Source organism: Jaculus jaculus, chromosome 2 (genome assembly GCF_020740685.1).
Source record: "Jaculus jaculus isolate mJacJac1 chromosome 2, mJacJac1.mat.Y.cur, whole genome shotgun sequence".
NCBI lineage: Eukaryota > Metazoa > Chordata > Mammalia > Rodentia > Dipodidae > Jaculus > Jaculus jaculus.
Genome location: NC_059103.1, coordinates 133,180,811 through 133,199,491, shown reverse-complemented (window position 1 = coordinate 133,199,491; position 18,681 = coordinate 133,180,811). Strand labels below are relative to the sequence as shown.

Genomic DNA, 18,681 nt, shown 5'->3' with positions numbered 1-18,681 from the left:
GCAAAAAACTAAACAATTAAAACTCAAACAACCGCTCACAAAATGGGGCAGAGAACTGAACACAGAGTTCTCGGAGGAAGAGATGTAAATGGCTAATATACTACTAAGGAAATGTTCAACATCCTTAACCATCAGGGAAATACAAATTAAAAGAAATAGGAGATTAAAACTTACTCCAGTCAGAATGGCAATCATAAAAAATCAAATGACAATAAATGTTGACGAGGATGTTGGGAAAGAGGAGCCCTCATTCACTGTTGGTGGGAATGCAAACTAGTACAACCACTACGGAAATCAATATGAAGACTCCTGAAAAAGATGAAAATTGAACTACCAATAGACCCAGTTATTCCCCTATTGTGCTACAGAGATATTTGCTCAACCATGTTTATAGCTGCTCGATTCATAATATCTAAGAACTGGAATCAACCCAGGTGCCCATCATTGGACAAGGGAAAAATGAAGTTGTGATACATTTACACAATGGAAATCTACTTAATAGTAAGAAAAAAAGATGTGATGAAATTTGTAGGAAAATGTACAGACTTGGAACAGATCATTCTCAATGAGCTCATACAATCACAGAAAGGCAAACAGCACATATTCTCACTCATCTGTATTTCCTAACCTGGATCAGCTTGAGTTGCTGGCATATGACAGGCAACTTGAGGCCCAGGCAATAAGGATGGAAGAGTTTGGGAGGAGGTGAAGCGGAGATTGGGGGAAAATAAACACAAAAATTAAACCAGGGGATGGAGAGATGGCTTACTGGTTAAGGCACTTGCCTGAAAAGCCAAAGGACCTCGGTTCGAGTCCCCAGGACCTATGTAAGCCAGAAGCACAAGGTGGCACATACATCTGGAGTTTGTTTGCAGTGTCCAGAGGCCCTGGTTCGTCCATTGTTTCTCTCTTGCTCTCTTTTCCTCTGCCTCATTCTCGCTTTCAAATAAATAAATAAATAAAACTAAAATATTTTTTAAAAATAAAATAAAGCCAAAATGAACTGTGTGGTGGTTTGATTCAGGTGTCCCCCATAAACTTAGGTGTTCTGAATGTTAGGTTCCCAGCTGATGGAGATTTGGGAATTAACGCCTGCTGGAGGTGGTGTATTGTTGGGGGCAGGCTTATGGGTGTTATAGCCAGTTTCCCATGCCAGTGTTTGGCACACTCTCCTGTTGATATTTTCCACCTTATGTTGGCCAGGGGGTGATGTCCACCCTGCTCATGCCATCATTTCCCCTGCCATCGTGGAGCTTCCCTTCGAGCCTGTAAGCCAAAATAAACCTCTTATTCCCACAAGCTGCTCTTAGTTGGGTGATTTCTACCAGCAATGAAAACCGGACTGCAACAGTAAAGTGGTACCGAGGAGTGGGATTGCTGCTAGACACCTAACTGTGTGGGTTTGGCCTTTTGGAGCTGATTTTCGGAGGAGCACAGAAGGATTTGAAACCTTGGCCTAAGAGATGCCTTGCAGTGCTGCAAATACAGCTTCATGAGCTATTCTCGTCAGAGCTGAAAAACCTGAATGCAGCAAGAACTATGGACTGTGAGATTTGGCTTATGAGGGTGAGAAAGAGCTTTGCTTGGACTGGGCTAGCAGTTTGTGTGGGAAGCTTGCTGTTATGCTGGATCCTGAGAAGTTGTGCAGGGCTGCTTTGCATAGAAATGAACTGGTGTAAGCAGAGGGATATGGCACGGAAAGAAATCTTTAGGCCAAAATTCTGCCCATTCAGCTGCAATTGAGAGATTACAACCTTTGAGATTGGGCCAGTTTACCTGCACTGGGGCAACAGAAAGAATGTAGACTCTTTTGGAGGGTTGGAGGGGCCTGAGTGCTCAAGAAGTGTCCTGTTCTTCAAAGTCTGCTTTATTCCCCCCCCCCCTGGATTAACAAATTGGCACCCTACCTGGTATTGTGGAGTATAAGAAATGCAGGAAAGAGAGGGTCATTGAGTTTGCAACACAGTCTTGTGTTTTGGAAATGGCCATGGGCAGTGTGAAGCAGGTTTGCTGGATGCCTGCATGGAGACCCAATGGGGCCATGAGGCTGAACCGTGGATTGCAGTGGAGACCCAGTGCAAATACCAGGACCACGAGATGGCTGCTAAGGAAAGCTTCTGGCCCTGATGAAGTTTTCCAGGACTGTGAGTAGCCTAGCTGAGATGGGGGGTGGGGGGCCAGAATTGGAATGCCAGAGACTTGCTGGTTAGAATTATCAGACTTGGAGATTTGTCACTAACTAGAGTTGTTGGACTTGAAGCTACAGAGTTTGATGTTTGCCCTGGTTGCTTAAAATCTTATATTGGTTGAATATTTCTTCACTATACCCAATGTCATCTTTTGCAGTGTTATTTTCTGTGCCACTATGGGTTTTTTTGAGGTTATTTTTTGATATTATGGCTCAGTTAAAAGACCTTGGATTATGGGGATGTATGAACATCACTGGGATTGATAAAAACTACGGGGACTCTTAAAGTTGGACTGAATGCATAGCACATTACTTCATGGATGGTTATCAGTTTATGGGGGCCAGGGGTAAAATGTGGTCGTTTGATTCAGGTGTCCCTCATAAACTTAGGTGCTCTGAATGCTAGGTTCCCAAAAGATGGAGATTTGGGAATTAACGCCTGCTGGAGGTGGTGTATTGTTGGGGGAGGGCTCATGAGTGCTATAGCTAGTTTCCCCATGCCAGTGTTTGGGCATACTATCTTGTTGCTATTTTCCACCTTATGTTGGCCAGGGGGTGATGTCCACTCTCTGCTCATGCCATCATTTTCCCCTGCTATCATGGAGCTTTCCCTCAAGCCCGTAAGCCAAAATAAGCCTCTTTTTCCCACAAGCTGCTCTTAGTTATATGATTACTACCAATAATGAGAACCGGACTGCAACAAATTGGTACCAAAGAAAACTTTCTTCTTGAAGGTAGACTGAAAGATTTAATCCTCTATAGTACCAGAAATCAATTGCTATCCACATTGAGCTCTTGACTGGAGAGATCTATGAGGTCCCCAAAACAAAACAGGCTTCTGCCAAAGTTCTTCATCACCTGCCTGAGGTAAAAAGTAAGACCCTACTGTGGAAGACACCACATGTTGCTGACCCAGAACACTGACAGACCTGGCTGGAATCTGGAAGAGATCCAGTCCACAGATGGTTAGCCTATCTAGTGTTGGAAAGCATCACATGGACAACTAGGAGAAAGTGGCCAACAAAGGTATGAGCAAACAGGGGATCTAAGCTACTCTGAAGAAAACACCCTGACAAGATGTACACACTGGTGCAATCATGGCACACAGCATTGAGGAGTAACCAATGGCTTTCTGATTGGCTAAGAGGGAAAGAACCAGTGTCTCAGTGAAAATTTACCTAGAACTAGAACTGCAAACTAGGTCAGAATCCTATGGAGACCAAGATCATGGACTCCAATGAGAAGCTCCCACTAATCATTGGTCAAAAGAGGGGCTACATCCATCAAAATCGCCCTAAATTAACAATGCTTATCCCATTTAACCTACGCTTACTTCATTCTCCATTGGGGAATTTGTTTTGCTTTTTTAGGTGGTAAAACCTGATGAGATAAACCATCTTTCACACTTCAGCCAAGGCTCAAATGAAACCACAGAGGAACTGGTGAGATGTCCAAGAATGCTGTTTTCATGACAAGCCTGACAATCAGCACCAGGGTGAAGGAGACAGACACTGAGGATACTCAACACCTACCAAAGCAGAAATCCAGAGGCCCCTGAGAGATTATCACTGAAGTTGACTTAAAACACACACACCATGGCTCAAGGAATTTTGCAGAAGAGAAGGCAGAAAGATTGTAAGAGCCACAAGTTGGGTCATCAAACACTGATGCACTGTTCCCCCCACCCACCCACCACCCCAGTTACTGACTGCCGCTCTCACCACTCAAAACCCACAACCCCATGGGGAATACCAGCAACCCCGCTGAGGAAGGCCCTCAGCAGGATGGGGGCAGGGAGGAGGAAAAAGATAGTACCAACACAAGATGTATCCATACTAAGTATATATATATATATATATATATATGTATATATATATATATATATATATATTTTAATATTTTATTTTATTTATTTATTTGACAGAGAAAGAGAGAGAGAGAGAATGGGTGCTGCAGGGTCTCCAGCCACTGCAAATGAACTCCAGACACGTGTGCCCCCTTGTGCATCTGGCTAACATGGGTGCTGGGGAATCAAACCTGGGTCCTTTGGCTTTGCAGGAAAATGCCTTAACTGCTAAGGCATCCCTCCAGCCCACAAAGTATAGTTTTAATAAAAAAGAATTTATAAGTTCTGGTTTAAGGGTAACTTTAATTTTATGAAAATTTGGCATGATATCTTAGAGCTGAGATTGTCTTCCAGGATGGGCAAACATGCAACCCCATGGCTGGGATGAAAACCTCACTGGAGAAGGTATAATTGTTCCCTCTCTTGCTGGCAGTGAACTCTGCCAGGGTAAGCAGGAAACAAACATGTGTGCTTTGGGCGAACAGTGATTAATGCACAAACCATAGGCAAGCATGGGGACTGGGTCTCCGTGCACACAAGAGCTCTTCACTAGGGTTGCTCCTGAAGATGAGCCCTCGATGAGGGCAGAAGAGGAGGGAGTTGAGAACCTGTGACGCAGACACCTCCAGTGCTTCGTCTGTGACTGTCAGCCCAGAGGCAGGCCTGCAAGGTCACTGAGGAACCCTACATGCTGTGCTCATGGCTGGGGGCAGAGTACCATTGAGGCCCTCACTCCCACACTGCAGCCACAAGAGTAGACAAAAAAAAAAGTCCTTTCCTCTTCCAATATCCTTCCAGTGCATTCTATGAGAAAGCTTCACGTCATGTTCACTGACAAGAGTAAATGCATGAAAGCAGCCTTCTGTTATTACAGAGCAGCTAGCTGACAGTCAACAACAAATAGATAGGTGACTCAGAGCCACATGGAAATCTAAGAGCGTAATAATTGCTCATGCTGACTCTGTTAACCAATCAGTTAAAATGCTGATTAAAAGGAAATACAGGGCTGGAGAGATGGCTAAGCAGTTAAGGCACTGACCTGAGAAACCAAAGGACCCAGGTTCAGTTCCCCAGTACACATATAAGCTAGCTGTGTGTCCATTCTGTCTCTCTCTCTCTCTTTTATTCCTCTAAAATAAATAAATAAAATACTTCTAGATCATCCTGGGTTACAGCAAGATCCTATTTTGGAAAAAAAAAAAGTGAATACAAATTGGACATGATGGCTCACACCCATAATTCCATGAGGCTGAGGTAGAAGGATTGCCATAAATTTGAGGCTAGCCTGGAAATACAGATTGAGTTCTACACCAGCTTAAACAAGAAGTGATACACTGAGTTAAAAAAAAAAAGGGGGGGGGGGACACAACAACAACAACAAAAAAAAAACTCATGACTGTAATCCCAGCACTTGGGAGGTGGATAAAGAAAACTCAAGGGCATCCTCAGCTATACAGCAAGTTTGACACTATCCTTGGCAACATGAAACAATGTCTCAAAAAAAAAAAAAAAGATGCCATAAAATGAACTTTCAATTAAAATTGTTACCTAGACCCCTTATTAGCTGTATTAATTATCTATTGATATGTAATAAAGTATCACAAAACCTGGTGGCTTACCATGATGTTTATTTTCTCCTTTTCTGTGCATCAGGATTCCTGCCTCAGCCTCACTGGTCTTCAGTGTCACAATCTCTCATAAGACCCCAGAAACAATGCTATCTAGGGTCATGGTCTCCATTGGGGGAGAATTTGCTCCCAAGCTCACAGAGATGGTGATTAGCAAGATATAGTTCCTTAAGAACTGTTCCTTAAGAGCTGTTGAACTATGACTGAGGTTCTAGCTTCATGCCAAAGTGTCTCCTTGACAAGCAAGGTGAAATAAAATGGTGGACAAAGAGCCGTGGGTTTCCAGTGGTTTGTGACAGGAGGTTATTTTCAGTTCTTTATCCCATAGGCCTTTCCAGTTTATTTTGTCAGAAAATATACATGAAAATAAAAAGCCGAAGTCACTAAGAATGTGGTTCTGCCATGTTTGAGGCTTCCCATTTATTAGGAGCTGGGGAATAAATGGTCACACACATGACTGGGGGACACTTCACAGTCAAACCACACCAGACAGGAATGCCAGGAGCTAGGATGATGGTAAGAACAGTCAGAAATTATCTGCATATTAATGGAGAAGTATATCTTAAAAGTTTTAATGGTAAAAAAAAAAGTGATTTCATAGCCAATAGCAAAAGAAAAATAACTTTTACAACTGATCCACTGGCCACAGAACCTTTGCCAAAACTGTCATTTGAAACAAATTATGAAATGTTTCCCAGAAAGTTTCTAAATTTATTTTGTAGACAGATAGATACAGTGTATATTAACATTTACCTATATCTATATATCTACTTGTTATGCATGTCTATTATGTAAAGGCAGTTCCCAACTTACAATTGCTTGACTTATAATTTTTAACTTCAAAATGGTATGAAAGCAAGAATACTTTCTCAAGGTAGGAATTTTTGATGCAATACTCTTTTAATGAGTTTTAAGTTCATGAAATTGTAGTGTATTTCTGCTCATGTTTACAGTAGGCTACACTAAGCTATAATTTCAACAAACTGGATATAGTAAATGCAACTTTGATTTATAATACTTACAACTTGGGATGGATTTATTGGGATATAACCCCATCAGCCAAGCTGCATCTGACTAGTAAAAACACATATTTTCCAATCCTATGCACTTATAAATTATCTCTCAAAATTTTGATTTGTGGGGCTGAAGAGATAGGTTAGTTGTTAAGAGCTCTTAGCATGTAAGCATGAGGGCCTGAGACTGAGTCTGATCCCTCATCCATGTAAATACCTGGGTATGACCATGCATCCTATAACCTCAGTCCTATGGAGGGGGCAGGCAGAAACCAGAGAACCCCTGGGGCTCACTGGTCAGCCAGTCTGACAAATCAGTAGCTCTAGGCACAGTGTGGGACACAGTCTCAAGGAAATAAGGCAGAAAGCAATACAGGAAGCCACCCAACATTCTCTGCTGGCCTCTGCATGCATGCACACAGGGTCCATACATCTGCTCACACACATGCATGTAACATACCACACACAGACATACAAAATACAGTTTTAAAAAGTGATTTGCAGACTGAATAGATGGCTCAACAGTTAAAACCACTTGCTTGCAAAGCCTGATTCCCCAGTACCCACATAGTGTCAGATGCACAAAGTAGCCCATGCATTTGGAGTTCGGTTTCGTAACAGGAGGTCCTGGTTTGCTTGTATTCTATCTCTCCGTGTGTGCCTTTTTCTTTCTTTCTCAGATAAAAAGATTAAAAATTGATTTGCCATTTTGTATTTATGGGTGTCCAATATAATTCACTACAAAGCATTATTGAGCTGGGCATGGTGGTGCATGCCTTTAATCTCAGCACTTAGGAAGCAGAGGTAGGAGGATCGCCATGAGTTCAAGGCCACCCTGAGACTACATAGTGAATTCCAGGTCAGCCTGAGCTAGACTGAGACCCTTCCTCAAAAAAAAAAAAAAAAAAGTATTATTGCACTTTATCACCACAATGAGAGAATGTATGTTAAGTTTTTTTTTTATTTTATTTTTTTTTTGGTTTTTCGATATAGGGTCTCACTCTGGCCCAGGCTGACCTGGAATGAACTATATAGTCTCAGGGTGGCCTCGAACTCATGGCAATCCTCCTACCTCTGCCTCCTGAGTGCTGGGATTAAAGGCATGCACCACCACGCCTGGCTATGTTAAGTTTTAAATTATGCCTGTACTGCAGATATGCATGTAATGGAATTAGTTTCTAATATTTTGCATTCTAAAAGTCATCTACTGCAACAAAACAGGAATCTTATATTACACTTTCTTATCTACTCAGAGCACCTGTCCAGGGCCAAGAGATTTCAGAAAATTAATTAAAACATTGTTTATTCAAAAAATGTTTGTCAAGTGCCTGTTCTGTTCCAGAAACCACAAGAGGCACTAGGAATACAGTATCAGAGGAGAAAAGTAGCACCCAAGGTACTAAGCCTCTGTACTGGGATAGCTAAATGGATAAACAAATCAACAATAAAGTTATAAACCATGCTGCGTGCTACAAAATAAATCAGTGTAGTTATGTAATTAGACAGGGGTTCCCTTATTACAGAGGTCTAGAAAGACCTTTTTGAGAAGGTGATATTTGACCTGAGATTAAAGAATGAACATGAACTAGGCTAGCTAGGATAAGAGTATCCCAAGTAGTGGGAAACCTAAGTACACAAACACTTTGCAGCAGACAATTTTGAATGGCTAAGATAAGAGATGGTGTCCTTGCTATGGGGGTGGGAGAAGTACTAATGAGCCCACAGAGGTCAGTAGACACACCAAATGTGCTGGGCTCTATAGGCCAGATAATGCATTTTTAGATGTAAATATAGAAGTAACATAAACTATGTTTTTAATATCTCTCTTACTATTGTGTGAGCAGAGGAGTGCCTAAACTCGGCAGTAACATCAGAACCAAGTAGGAAGTTATCGAAGGTAGACAGGGACCAGACAATGCAGGCTTCTCCTCAGATGTCTGGCAGTAGAGTTGGAAAGAATTGAGTGATTTTGGGAACTATGTCTCAAGGTTTAGATATGAATGGTGAGAATGAAGGAAGATTCAAGGCTGATTCCCAGGGCAAGGGGAGCATTTACTCGTTCTGATTAGATAAGGGCCAGTGACTTGTACAAATGAGAAACTTTATTATTGAACTAACTAGGATTGATAAGGTTGTAGCTCAAGGGACAAAACCTGGCTAGAAATTTCAATTCTAAGGTAGTCCACAAATACATGGTATTTTGAATCCTAAGAGCCAGTGAGTTGCATGTGGAGAGACTATAGACAGCGAAGAATGCCTAGGAGCAAGCCCTGGGGTACTGAATCACATGGAGACTAAACCATTCACAAGATGAGGAAGAGGAATCGACAGTGAAGGTAAAGTCAAAGGAAGCAAGCAAGCTGTGATATTAGGGAACCTAGGAGAAGGCAGCCTTCAATCTTAGCATTTGGGAGGCAGAGATAGGAGGAGTGTTGTGAGTTCGAGGCCACCCTGAGAGTAAATAATGAACTGCAGGTCAGCCTGGGCTAGAGACACTACCTTAAAATAACATAAACAACAACAAAAAAAGTAATAACACCAATTTCTATCCATTTTTCTGCAAATTTCATAACTTCATTTTTCTTTACCGCTGAGTAGAACTCCATTGTATAAATGTACCACATCTTCATTATCCACTCATCTGTTGAGGGACATCTAGGCTGGTTCCATTTCCCAGCTATTATAAATTGGGCAGCAATAAACATGGTTGAGCATGTACTTCTAAGGAAATGAGATGAGTCCTTTGGATATATGCCTAGGAGCGCTATAGCTGGGTCATATGGTAGATCAATCTCTAGCTGCTTTAGGAACCTCCACACTGTTTTCCACAATGGCTGGACCAGATTGCATTCCCACCAGCAGTGCAGAAGGGTTCCTTTTTTTCCACATCCCTGCCAACATTTATAATCATTTGTTTTCATGATGGTGGCCAATCTGACAGGAGTGAGATGGAATCTCAATGTAGTTTTAATCTGCATTTCCCTGATGACTAGTGACGTAGAACATTTTTTTAGATGCTTATATGCCATTCGTATTTCTTCCTTTGAGAACTCTCTATTTAGCTCCTTAGCCCATTTTTTGATTGGCTTGTTTGATTCCTTATTATTTAACTTTTTGAGTTCTTTGTATATCCTAGATATTAATCCTCTATCAGATATATAGCTGGCGAAGATTTTTTCCCATTCTGTAGGTTGCCTCTTTGCTTTTTTCACTGTGTCCTTTGCGGTGCAAAATCTTTGTAATTTCATTAGGTCCCAGTGGTTAATCTGTGGTTTTATTGCCTGAGCAATTGGGGTTGTATTCAGAAAGTCATTGCCAAGACCAATATGTTGAAGGGTTTCCCCTACTTTTTCCTCTAGCAGTTTCAAAGTTTCCGGTCTGATGTTAAGGTCTTTAATCCATTTGGACTTAATTTTTGTGCATGGCGAGAGAGAAGAATCTATTTTCATCCTTCTGCAGATATTTATCCAGTTTTCAAAACACCATTTGCTGAAGAGGCTGTCTCTTCTCCAATGAGTATTTTTGGCATTTTTATCGAATATCAGGTGGCTATAGCTACTTGGGCTTACATCTGGGTCTTCTATTCTGTTCCACTAATCTACATGTCTGTTTTTGTGCCAGTACCAGGCTGTTTTTGTTACTATGGCTCTGTAGTATAGGTTAAAATCAGGTATGGTGATACCACCAGCCTCTTTTTTGTTGCTCAGTAACACCAATTTCTAATTGTTTGAATTATAAGCCATTCATAAGGACCCAAATCCCTGAGTACTGTCCTCATACCTAAGTCAAGGACATGGGTGCTTGTGAGAGAACTAGTAGGAACTAATATAGGATCTAAGTAGCTTGAGGAGTAAATGAGGGCTAAAGAGTAGAGACAAATGATCTGAGGGATAGCGGAGTGAAGGCAGCCTTGAGTCAGTAGAATTACTTTAGTAGCTCACTGGATACAAAGTTCATAAGTAATAGGTGGAGTGTGATCAGTACTAGTTAATGATAATGTTCATTTCCTCAATGCATATTTATTAAATACTTTATTGTGTGCTGATCAATAATGATATTATGTCAATCAAAAGTTAATCCATTGTAGTTCCTATCACCTGGCAGTCACTAGTTTCTTTATACAGATAGGAACAGTACCTTCAAACACAACAGGGAGTGTCCTTGCTAAAGTTGAGCCCAAAGATAAACAATCATGGAGTTCTTACCATATACCAATCACACCTTCAAACATACTGCAGATAGCCTCTCATCACTCACTTATTCTGACAACAGCTAGGAGTTATTATTATAGCCATTTCACAGACAATAAAACAAAGAAACAAGTTAAACATCTCAAGATCATACACCCTCTAGAGGCTGCAGCCAGGATTCAGGATCACACACGAGACATCCAAGTCTGACCTCTACAATGCTACATCTTCACCATCACTTCTCAAGGTGTGACCCCCCTAACCAGTGGCATCACCATTATCTGAACACTTGTGAGAAATGTAAGTTTGGGGCCCTATAAGGCATGATACAGCAAAAATTGTGGAGCAGCCAGGCATGGTGGTGCACACCTTTAATCCCAGTACTTTGAAAGCAGAGGTAAGAGGATCACCGTGAGTTCAAGGCCACCCTGAGAATACATAGTGAATTTCAGGTCAGCCTGAGCCTGTGGAGGCAGCAGTGTTCCTTTTTTTTTTTTAATTTTTTTTTGTTATTTATTTATTTATTTGAGAGCGACAGAGAAAGAGGCAGATAGATAAAGGGCGCGCCAGGGCTTCCAGCCACTGCAAACGAACCCTAGACGCGTGCGCCCCCTTGTGCATCTGGCTTATGCGGGATCTGGGGAATCAAGCCTCAAATTGGGATCCTTAGGCTTCGCAGGCAAGCGCTTAACCACTAAGCTGTCTCTCCAGCCCAGCAGTGTTCCTTTTAATAATTTTTCAGTCATTATAATGCATGCTAAAGTCAGTGAGCCACTATGGTTCTCCATACTGTGTCTAGAAGATGAGCAAGGGAAGATGGCCTAGAGCAGGCGGCTGTGAGCGGCGCTCGAGGCTCGCTGGGCTGGGAGCCGAGCTGAGCCAGCGGGCCGGCGCACACGGGGCGGGACGGGCGCGGGGGGTAGGGGGGCGCAGGTAGGGCGCCCACGACCAGAGGTCGCTGTTAGGGCCGCTAGGCCGGCAGCACATGAGACATGTTCAGGAGCACAGGCCATGTGGCCTCTAGGTAGCCCTGGCTGAAGGAGAAAAGGTGACCTGACTTGATCCCCCTCCAGAAAGTCCGCACACTCGAGGAGATCACCCCTGCTGGCTGCTGCTCACATGGTTCTGGGCCCCTGGCACTCCGGTGGTGCCCTGGGCAGGGCACAGGGACATGGGGCCTGACATGGAGCTGCTCAGCCACTCAAAGCAGTTCCTGCTACAGCTGAATCAGCAGAGGACCAAAGGTTTCCTGTGTGATGTCATCATCATGGTGGAGAACTCCATCTTCCGGGCCCACAAGAATGTCCTGGCTGCCAGCAGCATCTACTTCAAGTCCTTGGTCCTGCATGACAACCTTCATCTACACAGGCAAGCTGCTCCCCAGCGACCAGCCAGCTGAGCCCAACTTTGGTACTCTCCTCACTGCCGCCAGCTACCTCCAGCTGCCTGAGTTGACAGCCCTCTGCTGTTGGGAGCCGGCAAGCCCTTTGGCCCTGGACGGGTGGGGGCTGCTGGTGTAGGGCGCTCACCCCGCAGTCAGCAGCTATCTACAGCATCTGTCATCCAGGCTCGGTATCAGGGCCTTGTGGATGGGCACAAGGGACACCATGCTCCCCAAGAGTTTCCCCAGAGCAAAGGGTCAGATGATGAGCTTTTTCTTGGCAGCTCCACACAGGAGAGTACACATGGCCTGAGCCGGAGAGTCTGTCCAGCCAGTGGGGAGGGGGTCTTAGGAGGCTGCAGTAGTAGCACCAATGGGAGCAGTGGGAGCTGTGAGCAACAGCTGGGCCTAGACCTGTCCAAGAAGAGTCCGCCTCTGCCTCCCAGACCCCTGCCCACACCTCACTCCTGATGACCCAGCCCAGTTGAGCGATGGCCGGCATGACTCACCCCCCTCGGCTTCTGTCCCACCGGTTGCCAACAGCTCCTCTTACACCGAGAGGACAACCATCTGAGTCTGCTGGAGGGCCAGGGTGGGCAGCCCCTGAGGATCCTCTGACATTCAACCGGCAAAGAGGAACCTGTGACTGGGTCCTCCTTTGATCGGAGAGAAACCGGGCCCAAGGGCTCCTGTCCTGAGGAAGAGAATGAGGGGCTGGGGGATAAGGTTCCCAATGGCATTTTGGCCAGTAACATTGGTGGAGGTGGCCCCAGTGGGCCCTACGGGGAGCCCCCATATCCCTGCAAGGAGGAGGAGGAGAATGGCAAGGATGGCAGTGAGGACAGTGGGCAGAGTGGCAGTGAGGAGGGCAGTGGTCATGCCAGTGCCCCCTAGTATACCCACAAGAAGGCTACGAGATGGTGTCCTATGGAGACAACCTGTATGTGTGTATCCCCTGTGCCAAGGGCTTCCCCAGCTCTGAGCAGCTCAATGCTCACATGGAGACGCACAGAGGAGGAGCTGGTCATCAAGGAGGAGGGGGCTTATGAGACAGGCAGCGGAGGGGCAGAGGAGGAGGCTGAGGACCTGTCCGTACCCAGCGCAGCCTATGCTGCTGAGGCCAGGCCCTTCAAGTGTTCCATCTGTGAGAAGACCTACAAGGACCCAGCTACTCTTGGGCAGCATGAGAAGACACACTGGCTGACAAGGCCCTTCCCCTGCAACATCTGTGGCAAGATGTTCACACAGCGTGGCACTATGACACACCACATGCGGAGCCACCTGGGCCTAAAGCCCTTTGCCTGTGATGAGTGTGGCATGCGTTTCACCCGCCAGTACCGCCTCACAGAGCATATGCCTGTGCACTCAGGTGAGAAGCCTTATGAATGCCAGCTCTGTGGGGGCAAGTTCACCCAGCAGCATAACCTCATCAGTCACCTGTGCATGCACACCTCACCTTCCTAGAAGCCAAAGACCGGACAGTGCCCTCTGCAGACTTGCACTTGGGAACCCATGGAAGGAGATCCCTGAGGTCCAGTGCCGGCTCTTGGCAGCCCCTCTGGCCCAGTCTCCCCACACCCAGAGCTTTAATCAATGGTCTGTATCAAGGGAAGCCAAGATGAGAGACGCCGGTTGGTCCAGTCCTGCGCCTGTGGTGCTGGTGACCATTCTACCTCCCTCTCCCACTTAGCTCAACAGTGGGAGTGTGTCTCCTGGGTCTTACGGGGACCTTGTCCCTTTCTTGCAGGCTGGGCTGGAGGAGGGGGAGGGGGACTTGGCTGTCTGTGGCCAAGGGTGGTGACTGGAGCAAGCCCTCACCCGGCAGGGACCGTGTCTGTGTGCGTGCATGTGTGCTGGTGTCTGTGCGATGCAGTGCTGCCCTGGCTCTTAGGGAGCAGGTGCTGGGGGCAGTTTCTTCTTCCCCAAGCTGCGACGGCACTGCTCACTGGCGCTGGCACAGTCAGGGTGACCCCACAGCCTACCTCTCTACAGCTAAAGAGCCCCTGTGGGCTGTGTTGCTGTTATGCCTACTGAGTGTTCTCTCTCCCTCTTCCTTCCTCCCCACACCCCTCGTTTTTTAAACCAAAACAACAATATTTCCCTTCTGCCCTTTTGGGGCTGAGCCTGGGTCTGCAACTGAATGTAAGCGGGGCAGCTGCTCTTCCCTGTAGATCCCTCAGTACTAGTGCTATGTGTGGGCACTCTGTAAACCTGCCTCTCTGACACCCTAGAAACCCTTCTTGCCCAAAGGCTTCCCTGATTTTGAGTCCACCCTGGGCCAACTCAGGAGATCTTGCTGTCCCTGTAATTTCCAGGACTGTTGTTCTTTGTTAGAGGGTTTTTTTTTGTTTGTTTGTTTTTTTTGAGGGAACTCTCCCACCTTTATATCATTTTTGGGACTGTTGGAACTGAAAGGTATGGGGTTGATGGGGGCGGGAGAAGGCTAGACTCACTACAGGGGCCATCGGTACTCTTGTTTATTGGTGCCTGTGTGCAGGCATGTGCATATCTGCACGTTGTATGCACATTAGATGGCTTCATTTCCTCCTCAGACAAGGTAGAGACATTTCTGACCTTTACCTTTTGCTACCTCTTTTTATATATATATTTTTTTTTGTTCATTGTTTATTTATTTATTTGAGAGTGACAGACACAGAGAGAAAGACAGATAGAGGGAGAGAGAGAGAGAATGGGCGCGCCAGGGCTTCCAGCCTCTGCAAACGAACTCCAGACGTGTGTGCCACCTTGTGTATCTGGCTAATGTGGGTCCTGGGGAATCAAGCCTTGAACTGGGGTTCTTAGGCTTCACAGGCAAGTGCTTAACCGCTAAGCCATCTCTCCAGCCCCTTTTGCTACCTCTTGAATTCAAGACAGCAGTACACTTGAGGCTTTCCTGCAGCAGAAGTAAGCTGGGCTTGGGCTGGCCAGAGCCATGCTCATGGGCTCCAGTGCTTTCTGAGGGACATCTAAGGCTCAGGACACGGTGAGAGGTAATGAACTCTGCATGTGGAACAGGTGCTGGGGCTGGGCACCTGAGGAACAGAAGCCAAAGGAGGAAGCCGTTTCCTGCTAGGGCCAGGGTGAGGTGCAAGTGAGCCCCCTCCCATCCTGTCCCCTCCTGATCCATGAGGTGTGTTCAGGAGCCTAGTGCAACCCCAGCAGTGATGTTTGCCCTTCAAGTATACCTCACCCTGGCCACTCAGGTGAGAATTGATCTTCACTCAAGAGCTTAGCAAGTCGGGAGTTCAGCTACCCCTTACCACAGGTTTCTCAGCCATGGGGCTAGCCAGAGGCAAGGCAATCACATTACCTGTGCTTCGGATCCATGTCCATGGCCTGCGCAGCCGCAGGACTGGGCCAGTGAGTCTTCATTGTCTTCATTTTACTTCATGCTTTTTCTTCTTTTACTTACTTCCTCCCCCCCCCCCCCCCCCCGAGGTGAGGTTTCGCTCTAGCCCAGGCTGACCTGGAATTCGCTAGGTAGTCTCAGGCTGGCCTCAAACTTACAGCAGCGATCCTCCTACCTCTGTCCCTGAGTGCTGGGATTAAAAGGTGTGTGCCACCATGACTGGCTTTTCCTTTTGATTTTAAGTTCAGACCAAAAATTCCAGTCGTCCCCAGGCCCAATGCTTCTAGAGACCCTGTAGCTGGAAACAGCCCATGTTCAGGGACCCCATACTGAGTGGCACATTCTGGGAATGAGGCCACCAGGGCACTTGGCCAGGCCTCCACATGGTGCCCCAGCACTGAGCTGGCTCAATGCCCATGGGTGGGAGGTGAGAACTGGACCTGGGTCTCAGTTCTTTGCACCATCAAATTTGAGTGGAGAAGACCTCTGGGCCTCATCCCAACCAAGGAGGTTACAGGGTGTGCCAGACCCTGCTCCTGCTCCGCCCATCCCACCCTGCCAGCACTTAAGCCACACGACACAAAGTCTGTACCCCAATACCGCATGGGAACTGTGCACGTGCCCTGTGGCATGTGTGGCCTCCCAGGCTGTAGGCAGCCACATCTGTGAGGTGACTCTTCTACAGAACTTCAGGGATGGGGAGCAAAGCCCCCTCACTCAACTACGTCTGTGAGACATAGTATTGTACCCACCTTAGTATTGTATCAGGCCTTTTCTGTATTTTAATGAGAGCAAAACACTAGTTTCTTATTTAAGATTTTAAGGGTTGTTGGGGCCGGGCGGGATTGACATATTTGGTTTTGTTGTCTTTTTCCTTTGTTACCATGTGAAGCATGCTTGCGAGAGAGAGAGAAAGAGAGAGAGAGGGAGAGGGAGAGGGAGAGGGAGAGGGAGAGGGAGAGGGAGAGGGAGAGGGAGAGGGAGAGGGAGAGGGAGAGGGAGAGGGAGAGGGAGAGGGAGAGGGAGAGGGAGAGGGAGAGGGAGAGGGAGAGGGAGAGGGAGAGGGAGAGGGAGAGGGAGAGGGAGAGGGAGAGGGAGAGGGAGGGGGAGAGGGAGGGGGAGGGAGGGAGGGTTGGTTTGTGTGTGTGGAAATGTTAGAGCCTCACAAGTAAATCAGGCAGTAGGAGGCCAAGGAGGCTTACAGTTCTCTGCTTTAGTCACTTAATTCCTGAATGTTTCAGAGAAACAGGAAACAGAAAATAGCAGATAACACGTAGGAAAGAGAATGAACAACAACAAAAAAAAAAAAAAAGGAAAAAAAAAAGCTCATACCCAAATTCACAAAACCTATTTTTTAAACCAAAGCACATTTTGAATGAATATGGAACCTCAGTGGGCTCAGAAAAAAGATACTAATATATTTATCTCATTGTTTACATAAACTTTTACAGTTTCAGACCTCAATAGCTGTGAGGCCAGGCCCAGGGAACTCTCATCTTCCACCTGTGTCCTTCTGACTTGGCTCTTGAATGGCTCTGGGCAGAGGCTGTTCTGGAGGCTGGAGAATGGGTGGAAGCTTCGCTCCACTCCTCACCTCCACTGGTTTCACCTGAGCCCTCATCTCCTTTCCCAGTGCCTCTCTCAGCCCAGCTGGCACCAAAGAACTTGCACCATGCTGACCGGCCCCCAGGCTTTTTGGCCAGCAGGCCCAGCAGGGGGTGGCCAGTCAGCTCTGGCCGCAGGAGTCTGGGCTTTGGTCCCCCTGTTCAGCCCGTGACCCTTTGGGAGTGGTTTGACCTGAGGGTCTCTCTCAAGCCAAAAAGCAGGGATCTTTGCACAGCTCAGCTGCCTCCTGGGGCTTTCCTCTTCCCCATCTCCCTAGGCAGCAGAAGCTGACTTGGGCCTGGTCCTTACCAACACCAACGGTGCATACCCTCTTACCAGTGTTGTTTTTTGCATCAACGTTTGTGCAGCGATGAATGTATTTATTTCTCAGACCTGGGGCATGCGGGCGGCAGCAGGCCCAGCTCCACCACTGCCCGCACCACCGAGCCGCAGCCAGGGCTCCTCCAGGACTGCAAAAAAAAAAAAAAAAAAAAAAAAAAAAAAAAAAAAGAAAGAAAGAAAAAAAAATGAACTTTTAGACAAATAATCTCAGAGACTCACAGCATAGCCATACACCACAGCGTGTGAAATGAACAACACCCAAACTACAGACCTCACTTAGCCAAAGATATTTCCTGGCCACCACCCCTGGGCACTTGGCCAGTGCCAACTGCCCCCCACTGTCAGTTCTCACTGGACCCCAGGCCTCCTTTGGGGGCAGGAGTGCGATCTGCTGGGCAGGTGGCAGACACACCCCTGCCCTCCTGAGTGGGGGGGGATGTCTGGGCAGCTGGGAGGTCATGGCTCGGGAAGCAAGTGCTGCATATGTTCCTCCTCAGTTTGGGGGGTGGCATGAAAGGAAAGGGGCTAGGCCTGGAAAGAAAGATAGGCTCCTGAACCTTGTGCCCCATGAAGGGACCAGCATTCTACTCCTCAAGTCACGGTGGGTGGTGCCAAAGTTGCTGAGCCTGTGAAGTGATGCCAGGAAGGAGGGATGTAAAGGGACCTGACCAGAGCATCAGGCTGATATTCCAAACTGGGGACAGGTGGGAGTTGTGGGAACTGAGGCTGCCCTAGACCCCCTTCCTAGGATGCCCCCAGTTTCAGTCACCCCACTTTAACTTTCTACCAGGTGCCCCTCCCCCTACCTCATCTTGCTATTTATTGCTGGAATTTACTGACCTCAAAAATGCTGCATAACAGACCTCATTTCGGATAGGGAGGGTTCCCAGGATCCCCCACCCCCACCACTTGATAGGGCCCTGTGGGGCCAGGTGCTGAGGGGAACCTCCCTGTGTCCCATCTTCACTTGTTCCCCGTGCCCTAGCTTGGGCTCCAGCCCTTTTGCAAATACCTCAAGGGGGATGGGGTATTTCTGTTTTGTTTAATTGGAACTTGAAGAGGGTGTCCTTGATGCCCTTCCCAAAGCAGAGGATGGACACTGGGATTGCACTCCTGTACTGGCCATCACCGTTGTCACG

At 46.7% G+C, this 18,681-nt stretch overlaps 1 protein-coding gene across 1 annotated transcript in view; it reads left to right on the top strand.

Annotated features, from left to right (window-relative positions):
* LOC101599042 (HIC ZBTB transcriptional repressor 2) overlaps positions 1–13,710 on the top strand; it is a 57,960-nt gene extending 44,250 nt beyond the window's left edge. The window contains 8 exon segments of the mRNA XM_045143542.1: positions 11,939–12,014; positions 12,017–12,218; positions 12,220–12,329; positions 12,332–12,689; positions 12,691–12,800; positions 12,803–13,132; positions 13,135–13,255; positions 13,257–13,710. Of these exon segments, the coding sequence (XP_044999477.1) occupies positions 11,939–12,014; positions 12,017–12,218; positions 12,220–12,329; positions 12,332–12,689; positions 12,691–12,800; positions 12,803–13,132; positions 13,135–13,255; positions 13,257–13,710 (1,761 nt within the window).
* The last annotated feature ends 4,971 nt before the right edge of the window (positions 13,711–18,681 follow it).